Below are 17,226 nucleotides of genomic sequence, written 5' to 3'. Positions count from 1 at the left end.
AGGGTTTTAAAGTTCTGGAGTGGAAACCACAGACCTGGAAACACAGCCTAGAATGTCCAAGGTTGACAAATGACCCTGTTAACGTCGTCGAAAGATGCTAATTGCTAGCCGTTTCCTAACGATACTATTGGAACGGGAACAAGGGAGGCCTGTGTCCAGCTGTGGACTTTCTTCATTTAAAATAATTATGATGATGACTAAAGTTATTCATAAAATTGGTGGTAGGTAATATGTTGTGATTTTAAAAACCTTTAATAAAATAGAGACGCCATTTTGAACGTTTTTTAGTTGCAAATAATTAGCCGCCATTTTGAGGATTACTTTTTTGCAATGACAATCAAGATGGCTGGTATTAATAACATCATGGCGTGCTATAATTTTTTTAAAACATTTTTTGTATAACTAGATCTGCTATTAGTAGTTATAACTATTGAACAGACATTATTGTCCTTGCTATTAAAGGCAGTTACACCATCTATCATTTGTGCACTAAGTTTTATTAAAAACTAAAGCATGAAAACCAGCATAGCTTGAAAAATTGATTGTGTAAAAAAGTAAAACCGACGACAGTTGCAAACGGGATTGCCGAAAGGTTCTCCAGTGACGACCACTAGCCGGTAAATGCGGGGAGTGCAAGTCCAAACATCATGACGACTCTTAAATAACACATCATCATTCAATCCGCAAGACGTCCCGTGCCGGACATCCCCTATTTCAAAAGGACCGTTTGTAAGCGGCCGAAATACACAATCAAATTAAATTACATATAGGAAACACAGGATTAAAGTAAGAATTATAATATTAATAATAATCAAATATGCAAAGAGATTAGCAGTAATTATTTGTACAAATTTCCTTATTACTTTTTATTCTTTTACTAAAACAATCACTCAACTTTACTTTTGAAATTAAATCCTCTTCTTAGTTGTTTAATCACGACTAAGGGTTCGCGGCCTATCATGGCAGTCGATATCATATTTCTCCAGGCTTTTTAGTTCTCCAAAAAAAAATATATATAGTAGTAAACCGCGGATTTGCATGCTTTTCTTACTGCGTTAGTACAGCGAATAGGTGACCGTTCTTTAACCATCTTAAATTAAGTAGACTTTCATTAAAACACAAACTAATTTTTTATTTTACAACTTTGTATGTGAATCAATTATGCTGGACACATTATCATATGTTCACACATTCTTCTCCAAACTGTATGTTATAGAAGAACCTGGGTAACAGTAACTGGGGCAATGGATGCCATAATAACCTCTAAGGCTTTTGTGCTATCGTAGTTGTGTAGCATTTCTGATCAATGAGCAAGTCAGGGTCGTATTTTGCGGGCACCCTGGAACTGGAATATGAAAGTGGAAAAAAAAGAGTTTGTAGTCGGCTCTTCTCACATCAGAACTTGTTTAAAACCTTCGAAGCTTTAAGTTGAAGGCCACCCATAATAGTGTGGGAATCCAATGTTAATTTACATCTTTATTAGTTAAATCATACCCTGTCGCTGGTCCGATCAAGGTCAAAACCACCTTAGATACCACAGTAGCCGAAACAATACTTACCGTCGAAGACCGGAACAGCTGGCTAACATAGTGAGTCACAAAATTTCCAGAAAGGGTTGCGATATTCAGTAATAGTTAGTAAGGAATACGACACAAGGAGGATTTGATGCATTATTAAGTAAACTGATTCCAAGTCCTAACCATAAGTAATACAGGAACTGGAAGGCTACACTAAGTCTGATAGTGTCACTTTAGTTTCTATATAATAACTATATATTTATTATTCTATATAATAACCATACTTTTTTTTAATCTCTAGGTGAATTCTCGTGAATTCCCCCGTCTTAGATACACAAGGGCAATTTTGGCTTAATAATTTTTTCACGTTCTTTTTTATGTGCTTATTCTTTTTATATCTATCTTAATATCTTTCACTCACTCTTCCTTTTTCTCTTACATTATCTCTCACTGTATAACCATACTGAATGTATATTCCATATATCCATATATCCATAATGAATACGTTGGGAAAATTACCTTCGAGATTCGATGATTAGAGACATAAGTTTTTAATTAGCACAGGGTGGTTTTATATTCATTCTGTAGTTACGCCGACACAATCAAGATATCAATGAAGCCTTAAGATACCGGATAATAAAAACACGTTTAAAATCCGCAAGCATTAAGTAGGAAATAGGGGGTCGCATCTGCTACCAACAGTGGGGTTTTCACGGGGGCAGCTGCAACCGTCTGATAATAACCCACGTGCCCCCTTATCAATGTTTGACGTGTTTTATCAGTGACGTTTTTAAAAAAAGGGAGAGTAACACAAAATTTGTCAGTGTCATTAAAATTTATCACGTATTTAATTGGTTAAACTTGTGGTATTTTTATCATTTATTTATGGCTTCACTTATGTTGTATTATTAAACATACAAAGATAGGATTTGAATGGGGCGCTTATCTGATAGTAACTGAAACGGCATGTTATAGGACAGAGCGGTGCTACACGGGAGACGAGCTCGATGACATCTCAATCCAATAATATAATATACAGAGTGACTGGTTTAGATGTAAACGCTTTAAAGGGTTTAATGTATAGCTAATTTGCTATAAGTTAATGTATGAAACACCCTATATAAACATCAATAGTGTCAGAGGTAATTAAAAAGGTAATGATAGTATAGTAAGAAAAGGCGTTTTTTAAAATTCGAGTTTTTACATATTAAAGATAATTATCGTTTACTATCTGTGCTTGCAGATGTTCTACTGCGAGAAATTATTGACCTATCGCATTCCAACAGGAAAAATAGCTTAATGAAAAACATGTAAGAGTGGAGTAGATTACCCCAGTGGTAGAGTACTGAGACTTGCGATCGTAAGTCGCGGGTTCGATTCTCGGAGTATCTTTTATAATTCACACTTTGCGTATTAATTATATGGAATTTCTATTGCTTACTAAGAAGTTTCGAGAGTATAGGCAGCGTTTACTGCTTACTACAATCGTCAATCCACCTACCAAGCATGGCAATTATGATACATCGTCCCGAAGAATGTTCGGGGAGAGCCTATGGAACGACTTTATACAGGGTGTCTTACTTTTTGCTCACAAATGAGCCTTACATCTCTTTAAAGCTTTTATACTTATAATCACCTGAATAGAGGCTCGAGTTGAGGCTTCCGAGGGAGTCGTCGTGCTTGACTACTTATGAGAGTATTAGGACAAGCGCCGTCTGCGCCCTACTCCCCTGAACCGATGGATATTGCGAATGCTATTTGAGCATCAGTGTTCATCATGAACATGAAGAGAAAATTGTCATTTTTTTAATTGGTTAGTAAATATATGATACTGACAACTCAAACTTAGGTCCAATATTCGGGTTCCATTCTATGAATCATTATTTTAATCAAGTTCAAGGAAGCTCAATAGTGGACCTAATATTGTGCTCAGTAACAATTTGAAGTTAGAGAATATTACTGCCATATATACCGTTATTATTGGATTATAAACATTAATATACAGCACTCTAATAAGAGGATAAGGCCTAAGGCCAAATTAAATGAAGCTATAAACGCGAATAAGTGGAATTAGGCAAAGATAAAAAAAAAATAATTGTAGAAACGAACATTTCGCGTGTGTAGCCATCTTGTTCCCATTTGCTCGGTAGTTGTCAGTGAACAGTTACCCTTTATTAGCGGCTCCGATATGTCCTGACAGCTGTCCTCGCAAATGTTCAATAAACGCCGTGAACAGGCTCAATCAACCCTCGCCATAAAGGAGGGTAGCCACATTCCGCCAACAACGTCGCAATAAGCGCGAAAGTTATATTTACACACCGTCCCTATCTAGTGTTCGAATTATGATATGTTTTATTATCTGATATAACATATTTAAAAAAAGCATTAATATGTCATCGTAATATACGCTAAGAAAAAGTAAAGCTGAAAATAATATACTGGATTATTGACTATAGGAGGTTATCAATTAATGTATGATACTCTCTATCACAAAATAAATAGTTTTTGAAATAATAAATAGCTGTATAAAATAGTTTTTTTTTTTAAATTCGAATTGCTACATATAAAATTAATTATCGTTTACTTTGTATTGCTAGAAGTTATTGGCCTGTGGGATTCTAATAAAAAAATAACATTTTTCAGAGTGATCGCTAAATATAGGATGACCGGAAATTGGTGTTAAAAATTAAAGTATCAAAGCTTTTTGCTGACAAATAATCTGCACATTTAACCATTTGAACCTTTTGTACATATCGAATCAACCTGAACATAAAAAATAATTATTTAGCTATCTTAATAAATATATAAAGTTAATATATTTTGATGTCCCTTTTCAAGTATAGCAACATTTGTGTTAGGAGCACATTCCTTATTTCTAGCCAATTTAAAATGTTTATTATATTTGTTTGGTTTACAGCCGCTGGTCAGCATAGTGTAATAAACGTATGAATAATCTTTGTGAATCGTTTAATATATTATCATAATTTACAATAGAATATATAAAACTGTTAATAATATATACACTTTGATCCTCTGTCTTAAAATAAAACATTGCAAGTAAATACTTAGATAGCACTATTCCGCAACATTTTATATACGATGATGTTATACGGCATAATTGGTTATACTTATATATAGGTGAAAGCTTTAACTCGTTGAGCCGCGGTAGTCTAGCGATACAGGACTGAAACTTACGATCATAGGCCCTGGGTTCGATTCCCAAAGTACAGTTTTATTTCACACTCAGTGTATTAGTTATATAAAATTACCAATGCTTTTAGAAGTTTCCAGAGGATGTTCAGCAGTTTCCCACGCGTACTATAATACCACACTGTAATCGCCAACCCATCTCTCTGATAATTATGTTATATCCCCCATTTACATACCTTTGGGGGAGGCCAATGTCTGGCGGTGGGTGTTTAAAGACTGAAGCGATGACCACACGCTCTCATGTCAATAGTTTTAGAAATGGTAAATTACGTCATGATAATATACAATGAAAAACAGTTTTAAAAATTCGGATTACTATATATCAAAATTAATTATTGTTAATTTTTGTCCCTGCAGTATTACAGAAGTCAGCTTTTGCTTGTGGCAATTAGCTTGTTGCAAACCAATAGAAAAAAAAAGATATAGATTGAGTGATAACTTTATGTCGGTGATTAGAAATAGGTGATAAAGTTTTAAAGATTTCGCTTACAAACCAGGTAAACATTCACCCCTCAGCTTTTACACATGTAACTCATCATTCGGTACACGAAGATGAAATATATATGATTGTGTGAAATAATAAAGGTTTTATAGTCACGTAACAATTAACCCAATTACACGACAGCAATATTATATCCTTAATTAATAGCTGTCCTAGCTGTCAGATTTAATATCACCGATATTTCATTACGGACATTCTTCCCTTCTCCTTTTGTATTAAAAAACGACGTTGCGTGGATTTCACTCTCTTTTGTGTTTAATCAGAAGAAATATCATTTGTTTAATAAATGTGGTAACACGTAGGGAATAATTTGTTAAAAAATAGCGATAATTTTGAGTAACGTTTAATAGTTTGTTTGTTATTTTGCGTTTCAATGTTTCCAATAAAATTGATTCAAGATATTCGTAATGAAATAAAATGAATTAGTGCAATAAGTATGATGGAATCTTGATATTTATAGACAACATCACTCTGAATTCAAAATGTTTTATGTAATATTTTCATTCCTAACATAATGAGTTTACAAAAAAATCACGTCCATACATATAACATATGAATTATATGTATGTATTATATACATATGTATCAACATATTATATATATAGTTTAATCAAGAAACTATTAAAAACCTAAATAACCAATGTATACTTGACAGCTTTGTCAAGTACACAAAGGTATATATCTCATTGATTGATATTACTGTTACCTAGTTTTGTGAAATTTTATTGAAATTATCATCATAATTTTAGTTTATTTAATCCTTTATGCAGTCAACACACTCGTTAAAATTTTTCAGTCCACTAAAAAAAATTGAAGCTTGTTATAATCTTCATAAAATTATTATCGCCTTTGTTGGCAATTATGTACGCATACGAAAATTTATTGTAAAAAATAATAAACTTTCTTGTAATTGTCGTTTCAGCCTATAGATGCCCAATGCAAGGCATATGCCTTTCCCAATATCTATGGGAGGATGTACTATTATCGCCACGCTTTGCAGGTGGGTTGGCAGTCGTAGTGTGGTATTATGGTACGCAAAGGACACTGCTGCCCATCCTCTGGAAACTTGTTTATGAGCAGCGGTAATCCTATATAATTAATGCACAAAGTGTAAATCAAATAAGGCACCGGGAATCGAATCCGCGACCTACGATCGCAAGTTTCAATCCTCTACTGCTGAGCTACCACTACTCTATGGTTCTTGTAATGCCTAAGTATTACCGCACAATAAACATAAACATTTCATAGCAACTTCTATTGATACTCAGTTCTGTCATTCTTTCATTTAAAATTCACCTACATAATATTAGGCTCCATGAAATTAGTATCTCTTTTGTAGACTGTGTACCGTTTTACAATAAACTCTGCTATAGTGTCAAAAAATTCAGCATTAAATTTAAAAAGTTGATTGAATTAAAACTCCTGAGAGATATTTTAGTAAAAATAAAGCTTGAGAATAAATTGCTCTAACTTCTGGATTGTTTTTTTTTTTAATTTATAGGCATAGCACCCTTTGACCTTTGTCTCGTCAGATATTAAGTAATGATCATGAAAAATAAAAAAAAAACGCAGGACTTTATGTGTGAGTTTTAAGTTTAAGGATGCCATTATAGGGAGTCAAATCTGTGCCAAGTTGGACTCTTCTATTATTTTTTTCACGATGCACAAAAGTGATCACTATGATGATGAAAGATTAAACTTAATTTAAATGAAACATAGTATAGATAACCATAAGATTTTATTAAAGATTCTTAATACACGAAATTGTAAAACAGAACTCTACAAAGGTGACACGTGTTTTTTTACTATATTAGCTGTAATATTCTCACTACTGGGAAATACGCCCAAATGGGTCAATGCACCATGATGGATAAAATTCATTTATTAAGAATTTCGATCCAAGTTGCAATAGTAGCCTTTATTAAACAATTTAAAATCTAGAAAAATTCGTGTAGCTATAAAAATTAAAACATGATTAATTTTCGCAACGGATAACCACGTATAAATGCTTTTGATAATCACACAATGGTTGAATAAAGATAAAGAAGCGAAACAAGTCAAATTCGTTTGTTTACTAAAACAAAGGATTTGGTGTCAAACATGATTGTCATTATCTGTCAAATAACGTCATAAAAATGATTGAAGGTATAGCTCATCTGAAAACAATTATAGGAAATGATGACACAGCTATCAATTATGATGAACAGGGCCATAACAATCCTGTGTGGACAATTCATGATCATTCTGGCAAGGTCCATATTGCTGGTGTATCAATACAAGCACTGTAATTATATTATTAAAATTAGTCAATACATTGCCTGCTCATCACGACCTTACTGTCATGTGTATAAAAAGAATAAAAATTTGTGTATTTAATTATAGTACATATTAATACGTGTTTTGTCAAATTATCTCTGTATTTTGGAGTAAGCTGTTAATGTACTTATATCCGTCTTAACTAAATTAACACAGAAACTTACAATTACACGTTTTATCTCGATAATTGTTCAGTTTTCAATTATTAAAAAAATATTCTCATTAAATGCGGTAAAAAGAGTTTATTTTCCTCTGTTGCTTTTACTGGTTAATTATATAATCTTCAAAGTGAAATCTTTATATCTAATCATGGCTGCTATGGGCAATTTTGGATTAATTACAATACTTTACTTTTAGTAACCAAATCTTTTATTGGTAAGTTGTATAAATAGTCACCTTATGTCTTTAATGTTTTACCTAATTGATTTGAAGATTTTAGGATGGAAAAATATAAATATTTTTTTTACGAATTCTTTATCGTTGCTTTTTAACAATGCTTATATTTTTCTCAATAACACCCTCTATTGATTTCTATGTGAATGTTATACTCTGGATAACCTTTCGTAAACAAATTATTCGTAACAGCGCCACCTTTTGTATATTTTTGTTCTAGCTCTTCCCACTGAATACTATTTATGTTAAGCTAAAGATTTAGCTTTTAGACACTAGATGGCACCCATAAAAATACATTTCTTATAAATAATGTTAATTTTTGATACAAAAATTAGGCTTTTTTGTTGTTACTAAAAAAGCAAATTTAACGAAATAATAAAGTTCCTGGTTGAATAATTTTAAAATTCTTAGATGGCTTCATCGCCACTTTACTTTGAATGCGATCGCAATCTAAGTTCTGTAATAAAAAGATTTTGGCGGGAATTTTTCATTGTCATAAACGCTCAAGAATTGTAGCTGTTTATACCCGGTAAATATTATCTTTGTTTTGGTAATATTTTTTCAATTTGCAAATGTTTGAATTTCATATTTAATAATTTACTTTTGCTAAAAACTTTACTAACAATCCCATTGCATCTATGTCATATATAACTTGATATTTGTTTGATTAATTTATTAAATTTAACTGAAATTGGGCTCGCAAATTGGTATGTTTTTTTTCCTATTTTTGTGTTATTATATGCATATTAATATAATTAGGAAGACAAAAAACACAATTAATAAATCAATACAATTATAATGAATTATTTATTATGATACAAAATTAATATATTTATGCAGTCCATTTGAGGCATCTTGTGTCGAGGTGTGTGCCGAGACATTTAACGCTACAGTATCTCGCTCCACAAGGTATACAGGTGTAATTTGAAGGGAATCCACACACAGCACAAAAATGTCGATCGGGAAACCTTAAAAAAAATTCAACCATTAGTATACAAATTAGATTGTCAATAGATATAACAATAAAATTAATATATATACAATTTATATAATATATATATATATATACAATACCTATTTGATGCGTCAATTATAAAACAACCATAATCTTAGAAAAATTTATGTAATAAGCATATTACAGGTTAATTTTTTTAAATATTCAAAGGGTAAAACGGAGCATTGTTTAAATCATAGGTTGCCAACTTCTTATAAATCTCTCCTTACTAATAACACAATTTTACTTTTAATACTTAAATACACAAAGATAAAACGATTTCCAATGTCTACTTAAAAACTTTTCATGAATAAAGATTTATTTCACCACCCACTTGTCTTCAGATTCTATAAAACCAAAACCCGTTAGGGAGCTGTCAGCTCATTGGGTTATGTGGTCTAGATTTATACAGGAGTTATTAAACCATATATGAAATGAGTAATGATTATATTTACATAAAATATTTATGAGACCATGTAGTTAAAAAAAATGAGTGTTTGTGAGTATAGTTTTATGTAATGACTTTGTTTTAAATGTAAAATTAATCCTCATATTTGAGTAAGGACATAAATATTGTCTTACTTAGACGGAGGTGCTTGTGCTGACAAATAATTGGGTGGTTCTGATCTAAAACTTGCATCTTCTTCAACAAGTTGAGCAAAAGTTTTCCGGAACCTCATCTTATAGTATTCAGCACTTTTCGTTTTCTTCTTTCTTGTCGGTTTTTCATTTGAATCGGCGAATTTTGGTACTTTTTTGGACATAACCAAGTCTGCATGTGGGTCTTCATGGAAATTGTCCTGTTCAAGAGCCTCAACGGCCTTTCTAGCCCTACGCTTTCTAGCAGCATCGTCAAGTACTCTTCTTTTATCAGCTTCCTTAACTCTACCAGATTCTCTTGATGCCATTTTAAAGTTCTATAGACCCTTATCATGAACCGGTATACTTAGTTGATCCATTAAATCATCCACGCGTGCCTGAAGTGTCTCTACAATGTCTGATGAAATGAATAGGTGTGTTTCATCAAGGTCTTGCAGAATAAACTTTCGGCCGAGTGCAAGTGTTTCATCCAAGTGAAGCAGGAATTGTTTCATAGCCGGGTCGCTGAAACAAGAAGTAAATATGTCAAAGAAACGAGGATTAAGCGCCGATGAAAAGAAGACGAGATTGCTAGAGATTTTTCACAATAGCAAAGATTTCTTTCAACTTAAGGTAAATAAACATTTTATCAATGAAAGCTTAGAACCCATATACATGTTTAATAACTCTAAATGCTATAATGCTAAAGAGAGTAGGAAGAAATTTTTTGTAATGGTGAGGGCTAATGCATTATTGCCATGCATCTCACTATTAGACAATATGTACTGTCTAACCTTGTTATCCTAAGTGTACTATTTAAATTGAAACATTGAAGTGTCAGTGCACGGGGCACATCAATCAATGGCCATTGGAGTCGAAAGTCTCAAGTGGCAACCACAAGAACTTGACCGCTAGGCTTGGGTAAGCCACTAGGTGGATCAACGTTATAATTAAGGTGAAGTCACTGGATACAGGCAATCAAATCAAAACCTATATATAATAAATTCTAAATGCCTATGCCTTGCAGTCGGTGAAGAATGCTTGACGACTACTTTTTGACAAAATGTAAACATTATTATTATAATTTAATGTCAATTAATTAATATTGAATAAAACTTTATTCCTCTTAAAACATAATAAATACAAGAAAAAATCTTGTAAATTAAAATTTAAAGTTGTGTTGTTTTTTTAGGAGTTAGAAAAAATTGCCCCAAAAGAAAAAGGCATTACAATGCAATCGGTGAAAGGAATCTTGCAAAGTTTGGTTGATGATCACCTTGTAGACTCGGAGAAAATTGGCACATCCATTTATTTTTGGTCATTTCCGAGGTAAAGTTTTTCTACATAGTATTGGTTAGAAGATAGATTTGGATTAAGATACTTTATCCAAATTGTAATTGCAGTAAAGTAAAAAATGCCAAGAAAAGAAAATTAAATGACCTTCAAAGAGAGCTGGAAGAATGTACGAAAAAATTAATAAAAGTGGAGGAATCTATAGCAACTGAATCAGTAAGTAAATTTAAAAAAAAAAAGTTTTTTTTTTATGTTTTTAATTAAAAAAAATATGTATGGGTCCACAAAGATGTGGACTCATACATTTCTAAAATGTAATTTTTAAAACAAGTTATTAGTAGAACAAAGAACTTGGTCTTAAAAGTAATTAGACTAAAATTTGTATACTTTATATTAAATAAATGAATTCACAATCATTAACATTTCAACTATATGGCACTGCTAGATATAGGCCTCTCCAAGACTTCCAACAGACCAGATTGGAAGCTGGTTGAATCCAGTCTTCTGAGAACATTAGTCATCTGTCCAGCTTGTAGGTGAATTTCCTATGCTGCTATTGCAGAAACATGGTCTCCATTTCAGAATCTTAAAACCCCAGTCGCCACCTGTTATGCATACTATGTGTAAAACTTGCCTATATGCAGGGCTATATTGGTTACAGTCATCTATGAATCCCTTCATTCTTGATTAGATCTCAAAGAAATCCTAAGCACTCTTAACTATGGCTCGTTAAGAGGCTGAGCTTGCTTCATTACGGTTTTTTACACAAGTCTATTAACTTTTTATAAAGATCGGCAGAGAGCCAAATGAAGAAAGAGAAGGAGCACTGGCAGCTTTAGAAAAATTGACAAGAACAGAAGAGAATCTGCAGAAGGAATTACAAAAGTATAGAGATTCAGATCCAGAATACATAGCTCAGTTAAAAACTGAAACACAGGTATTCTAAATTCTGCTTATTTTTAAATCTTTTAATCATAATTGCAATAACTGGTAAAAGTAAATGTTATATTGAAATTGGTATTTGATACAAAAACATGAAAGATGTGTTACATTTACCAAAACCTATTCTACACTTCTGAGGCTTGGATCTTATGTCTCAATTACTTTTGTTAAATACAGAGGGGTCAGATGCTAAAGATGAAACATTGATATTGTTTAATTCTGGCATCTTTAGATAATCTGAATAAACATTACTATATGCCAGATTTATAAGGCCATTACTTGTAATTACTTGGGTAATGAGACATTTCACATAATTCCGTGGCAGTTTAATATTGGCCGTTTCTTGTCTTAAATGCCTTATTCATAATTAGGTTGTAGTGTGTAATATAAAGATGTGCGGTTTGATTTTTTACTTATAAACCAACCACACAATGTTTCATCATCATCATTCCAGCCGTAGGATGTCCATTGCTGGAATTAGGCCCCCTCCAGTTTGTAAATAGCATCAATGGGAAGTGGTCCAACTTCAGCCTCTTCTGATGATTTTAACAAGGTCATCTGTCCACTTTGCCAAAGATTGTCCTATGCTATGCAGGCTGTCCAAGTTTAAGTTTTGTTATTAAAATGGAACAATTGATTTGATTTTACCAAACATATAGATACAAATGTAATATGCACAAATAATTTTTCTATTTAAACTTTCTATAAAGAAAATATAAATTGTTAAATAAATTATTTTCAGGATCTTAAATCAGCTATTAACAGATGGACAGAAAATATATTTACACTGAAGTCCTACATCCATAATACATTTCAAATAACCAATGACGAAATTGAACAAAAGTTCAACATTCCTCAAGATTTAGATTACATTGACTAATTTTTTTTCAAACTTAAATTCAATTTATTAAAAATGTAAGGTTCTATTAAAATGTATTCGTTACAAATGCTGTTTTATTGCATATGCATTTAACCGATAGACATCTTCTGCGAGGTATATGCCTTCCCCAAAGATGACCATGGGAGACTGTCTTGCATTGCACTTTGACTATGACATCGGTGCACTTATTACGTGGTAATTTTTTACCATACTGAAATATATGGAACATATATTTTAATAATGATAAACGAATATTGTTTAATTCATCGATATTTTGTCTAAAAACATTAAAAATGATTCTATAGAAAAATGCTTTAACAAAGTTGTTGGTAATCTTTCTTAGAAAAAGTTTTTTGAAGTCACTCGTTATATTTAGTTAATTTCTTTTATTTGGGGTACAGAAGCATTGTGTAAAATTCAAGTTACTAAAGTTATAAGCAGTTATCTAATGTTGATGGCAAAAGTGATGTTAGAGTTACATAGTTTTGCACCTAAAAAGATATCGGTCGTGTGGATGCGTATATTTCAATGTAAGAAATTGTTTTTGAGAATGAACTTTATAACCTCAAATCAACACTTACCACTCAACAAGAACTCCTTTCATTACATTCACCATGGTTCATAATTATTTTCCTTTGGAAATAATGTTATAAAGATTACAGTTAATAAAATAAATAACTAATATGCCAAAAAAATAAGACAATCAACTGTAAAAATTAATCTTTCCCTTGTTTGTATTCGATCATCAACAGATTACTAAATGCAATACGTCAAATGGCGTTGTTTATGGCGCGGAGTTCGTTAAGACTTTTTGATTATCGCTTTTCAGTTAATAATTAATATTATGTTAATCTCAATATATATGACGATTAAATTTTTGTTTAGTAATTGTTTTAACTGCGTTTAAATATTCCGACGGACAATTGGACACTAATGTTAGTTATTAAGTAAAATTCTTACTTTGATACATAATGTTTTAATTGACGCGAGTTTTTAAAACGAAATATAACTAAAACGGCGGTTTTTATATTTAGTTTCATTTGCAAATAATGTTATTCTGTACATATGAAGAATGTATTAAAAAAAAACTAGCATATACATCTCATTAATTTCTTTAGACATTACAGCTTCATTTATATGTTCATATTTTACTACTGTAGTAGAGCATACATGTACAATTTATCTTGTTTAATAATTTGCACCGTATACAAGTTGACGCCTGCGGCAATTGAACTAGATTTCTAGATGTAGGCCTCTATTAACCTCTGTAATTACGTCCTTTGATATTGCCGCTCGAGTCGCCTACGCTTTGAATGTCTACCTTGATTAGTACATCTAAGCATTTTTAAGTTTGTTTAATTCAAGAATAAAATTTATAACGAAAACAATATTTTAAGCACAATTATTGCTATATTAATTTGTTCAGTTTATTAACATATGCATCATTTTTAAGCACGCACTTTTATAAAAGGGACAAGTGAAAGGGAAGGATTATTGTAATGGAAACAATATTTATAAAAAGACACATGACTTCTGAAAAAAATGCGGAGGAAACTTTTGTTTTTATTTAACTGAAATTTTTTATTGTCTGATTCTCTAGTAGTTTCTAGATTTTTTTTACATTAAGAACACGGAACAAAACTTTCAGTTAATGCGTCTATATATGTTGTCTTCGTGGTATTTAATTATGGCTCAGCAGCGAAATTAAAATTAACATTTTGAGTCGCATTTAAATATTATGTTAGAATTGCGTACTATTAAAATACATGTGGGAAATTGAAGCTGTTATAGATCAATTCAATGCTGGGCACAGAATATAAAATAAGAAATTTAGGTATAACTAATCCGCCATAACCTTGTCGGATAGGCTATAAATAACTAGCCTTAGTGTAAATTATTGTTGTCCAATTTTGCTTCGAAGAACATTTGCTGAACCGAAAGAGTTGTATCTTCCAGCGTTTGATTTAATAAAAACCTCTTGTAATTAAATAAGAACGGTCAACGAATTTCTGTTTGAACCTTTTATAAAACAGGAAATTGATACAAGACGGTTTCATTTTCAGTCCTTTACATTACGTATTGCTTGATTTTTTTTTTGGGTCAATAAAACTCGACACGGTTGGTATATTTGTCAGGTTAAACTTTTAAGTACCCTGATTTATTCAGCTAAGCAATTTTTATGCAATAAAATGGAAGCCATGTTTTTACCTGATGGTATTTGACAGCCCATGTTGATTTTTAATTGTTCGCTATTTTTCTTTCTTGAAGAAAGAAATCATCATGGGTACTTCTTACACCACATTCGCCGGGTAATATTGGGCTGTTTGTTTGTTTGGTTTTTTTTTTTAAATAAAACCTGTAGGAAACTTTAAATAAGACTCATGGAATAGTAAAATTTATCTATAATTTGAGTAAACGACACGCTGACTCTTTGTGGAAATTCTATAATCAATTATGTCTTTTAAAATAATATTACCACGAAGATGAATGGTGGTAAATATTTTACAACAGTAACAAAAAGTTTTAATCTTTATTTAAAAGTTAGTCTGTATTTGTTTTTATTACAGTGCGGTACTTAGTTTACTTAAAAAAATATCTTTACGTCATAGGTTTACAAACTTATCTTATTGTAAACATTATTTAAATGTTAAGTTTGATATAAATATTTTTTTAAACGTATAGAAAGGTAAGTAAGTAAGGTGTAGGTTCATTTGTCAGCAAAAAGCTTTAAAGTTTTTACACCTATTTCAAATCACCCTGTGGCCATTGTGAAATTGGTTACAATAATTTCTTTTTTGCTCTTGGATTTGAATGCGACATGATAAGAATTTGGCAGTACAAATTCTAAATGGGCAGAAAATAAACAATAATTAATTTTTGCAGTTTTTGGCAGTACAAATTCTAAATGGGCAGAAAATAAACAATAATTAATTCTAATATGTAGTCTAATATGAGAATTGAAAGTGATCTTAGGAGCAGATCTATCCCATGTAGTGGGCGTCTATTAACTTAAAAGAAGAAGAAATAATCGCATAAATCGCACTGTTTTATAAACAATCTATATTACCAGGTACTATAAACACCAAAGAAAGTCATCGGACATAGCGAAAAATTTAGGCAGCTGTTTTTATATTTTGCCGACTAATCAGACGTCATGACAGATGACATTGTTGTCTTCTACGCACACATTTTTATTTTTATGAATTTCGTTCAGTTTTCTAGTTCATTAACTTAAAGTTTTTCAATAATTTAATTCTTTTGATTGTTGTTAAGCAAGGTCATTTTTATTTGAAAGTTAGTGATCGCTCACTAGGTGTTCCGACGACAGATAATGAAGAACACGCTGGATGCAGATATGGCAACACTGGTCATCGTGGTCATAACATATGGAATGAGGGCCTTTTGACTGCTATGAATGAATTTTAAATTTAAACTGATTATAAGTTTTAAAACTACAAAAAAATCTAGCAGACAGTTTCAAGCAGTTGTCATTTTCAAATATAACCTTAGATAAAATATAATAAAGTACATTATTACATATTTAAACATTTATTATTTTAGTATATGAGCATTTAAACAATTCGAAGTGTTAGTTAAAGTTGTTTGAATGTTCATATCGAGCGTTACGCGTTTACATCGGGTCTTCTATTGACTTTATTGGATTCGAATTTAATAATTCTGTAGCCATTGAATTGAAACTAAAAAGCAGAGGAACTCAATCAACAAGTAACTGCTGGGATTCGAGATTAACAAACTAATTTGAACAGCCTCTTCAATTAGTTTTGTTACCAAGTCAACAGAGTGTGTGTTCAGCTTTATTTTGAGACTGGTAGAGTTTCGTATAGTTTCGGAGTTATTAAGTTTTAGGTTGCTCCCAGACTATTGTCATGTTATATATAATACGACACGTGTTTAAAATATCGATAATTCTACTTGATTTTTGTCATGCCAAGGATTTCTTTAAAAGAGAACAATTTAAATTGTACTTAAGACACATAATTTTTGAGTTTTGAAATCGTGGTTTTTTATAATGCAATGATGTATTATATAGTTAAGCAATTAGAATTATATATTATGCATGATTAGAATAATTATTAATAAGAATGTAAAAAATTAAAACGATTGTTAAACTGTATAAAACAAAAAGAATGTATTGAAGTAACTTTCTGGAAACAAAGCAGTATAAATATATATATTACGATTTACAATAGAAACTTATTCAGCTGCATCAACAATATTTCAGCCGTAGAACGTGTGCTGGACATGAACTTCCTCTAAAGGTTTCTAAGCAGTTGGAAAAGCCTGTATCCAGCATCTTCCGATGATCTTAACGTGTTCGTCTATCCGCCTTGTAAATACACTGTGGTCTCCACTTCAGAATCTTAAGAACCCAACCGCCAACGGCCAACGGTCAATTGTTGTGCGTGTTATGTGGTATGTCCATTGCAAATTCATCTTGTCGATCTACTTTGCTATGTAAATAAGTTCCGTTCACTTATAGATCTTTTCACCAATATAACCATATGTTTACTATGCAAATAAAATAATAAATAACGCTATAAAATGTACAAATTAAGATAGCTTTAACTAAGGAAAAATA

At 31.5% G+C, this 17,226-nt stretch overlaps 3 protein-coding genes across 3 annotated transcripts; 1 reads left to right on the top strand and 2 right to left on the bottom strand.

Annotated features, from left to right (window-relative positions):
• Positions 1-8,726: 8,726 nt before the first annotated feature.
• On the bottom strand, positions 8,727-9,840 carry LOC137918771 (zinc finger HIT domain-containing protein 1). Its single transcript, XM_068761669.1, has 2 exons — positions 9,515-9,840; positions 8,727-8,906 (listed from the first exon to the last, which is right to left on the bottom strand). The coding sequence occupies exons 1-2, from the start codon at positions 9,838-9,840 to the stop codon at positions 8,771-8,773; spliced, it is 462 nt and encodes a 153-aa protein (XP_068617770.1). The 3' UTR covers positions 8,727-8,770.
• Positions 9,841-9,849: 9 nt separating this feature from the next.
• Positions 9,850-13,371, bottom strand: Tfb5 (transcription factor B5). Its single transcript, XM_068761670.1, has 2 exons — positions 13,208-13,371; positions 9,850-10,036 (listed from the first exon to the last, which is right to left on the bottom strand). The coding sequence occupies exons 1-2, from the start codon at positions 13,240-13,242 to the stop codon at positions 9,850-9,852; spliced, it is 222 nt and encodes a 73-aa protein (XP_068617771.1). The 5' UTR covers positions 13,243-13,371.
• LOC137918770 (meiotic nuclear division protein 1 homolog) lies at positions 9,966-12,626 on the top strand. Its single transcript, XM_068761667.1, has 5 exons — positions 9,966-10,144; positions 10,704-10,840; positions 10,915-11,020; positions 11,595-11,741; positions 12,489-12,626. Exons 1-5 carry the CDS (start codon positions 10,055-10,057, stop codon positions 12,624-12,626), a joined length of 618 nt encoding a protein of 205 aa, XP_068617768.1. The 5' UTR covers positions 9,966-10,054.
• Positions 13,372-17,226: the final 3,855 nt, after the last annotated feature.

Source organism: Battus philenor, unplaced genomic scaffold (assembly GCF_028537555.1).
Source record: "Battus philenor isolate CCGP_79_NKW_IND1 unplaced genomic scaffold, ilBatPhil1.0.hap1 SCAF_15, whole genome shotgun sequence".
Classification (NCBI taxonomy): domain Eukaryota; kingdom Metazoa; phylum Arthropoda; class Insecta; order Lepidoptera; family Papilionidae; genus Battus; species Battus philenor.
This window is presented reverse-complemented; position numbering and strand designations above follow the sequence as displayed.

What these genes read in the sequence shown, in the direction of transcription:
- LOC137918771 (XM_068761669.1), bottom strand. Translation starts at nt 9,840, where the DNA reads ATGGCATCAAGAGAATCTGGTAGAGTTAAGGAAGCTGATAAAAGAAGA. An exon ending in GCACAAGCACCTCCGTCTAA is followed by an intron (nt 8,907 to 9,514) that starts GTAAGACAATAT and finishes ATTTTTTTTAAG; the next exon opens with GTTTCCCGATCGACATTTTT.
- LOC137918770 (XM_068761667.1), top strand. Translation starts at nt 10,055, where the DNA reads ATGTCAAAGAAACGAGGATTAAGCGCCGATGAAAAGAAGACGAGATTG. An exon ending in AAGATTTCTTTCAACTTAAG is followed by an intron (nt 10,145 to 10,703) that starts GTAAATAAACAT and finishes TTGTTTTTTTAG; the next exon opens with GAGTTAGAAAAAATTGCCCC. An exon ending in AATCTATAGCAACTGAATCA is followed by an intron (nt 11,021 to 11,594) that starts GTAAGTAAATTT and finishes CTTTTTATAAAG; the next exon opens with ATCGGCAGAGAGCCAAATGA.
- Tfb5 (XM_068761670.1), bottom strand. Translation starts at nt 13,242, where the DNA reads ATGGTGAATGTAATGAAAGGAGTTCTTGTTGAGTG. An exon ending in AAAGGAGTTCTTGTTGAGTG is followed by an intron (nt 10,037 to 13,207) that starts GTAAGTGTTGAT and finishes TTCTTGTTTCAG; the next exon opens with CGACCCGGCTATGAAACAAT.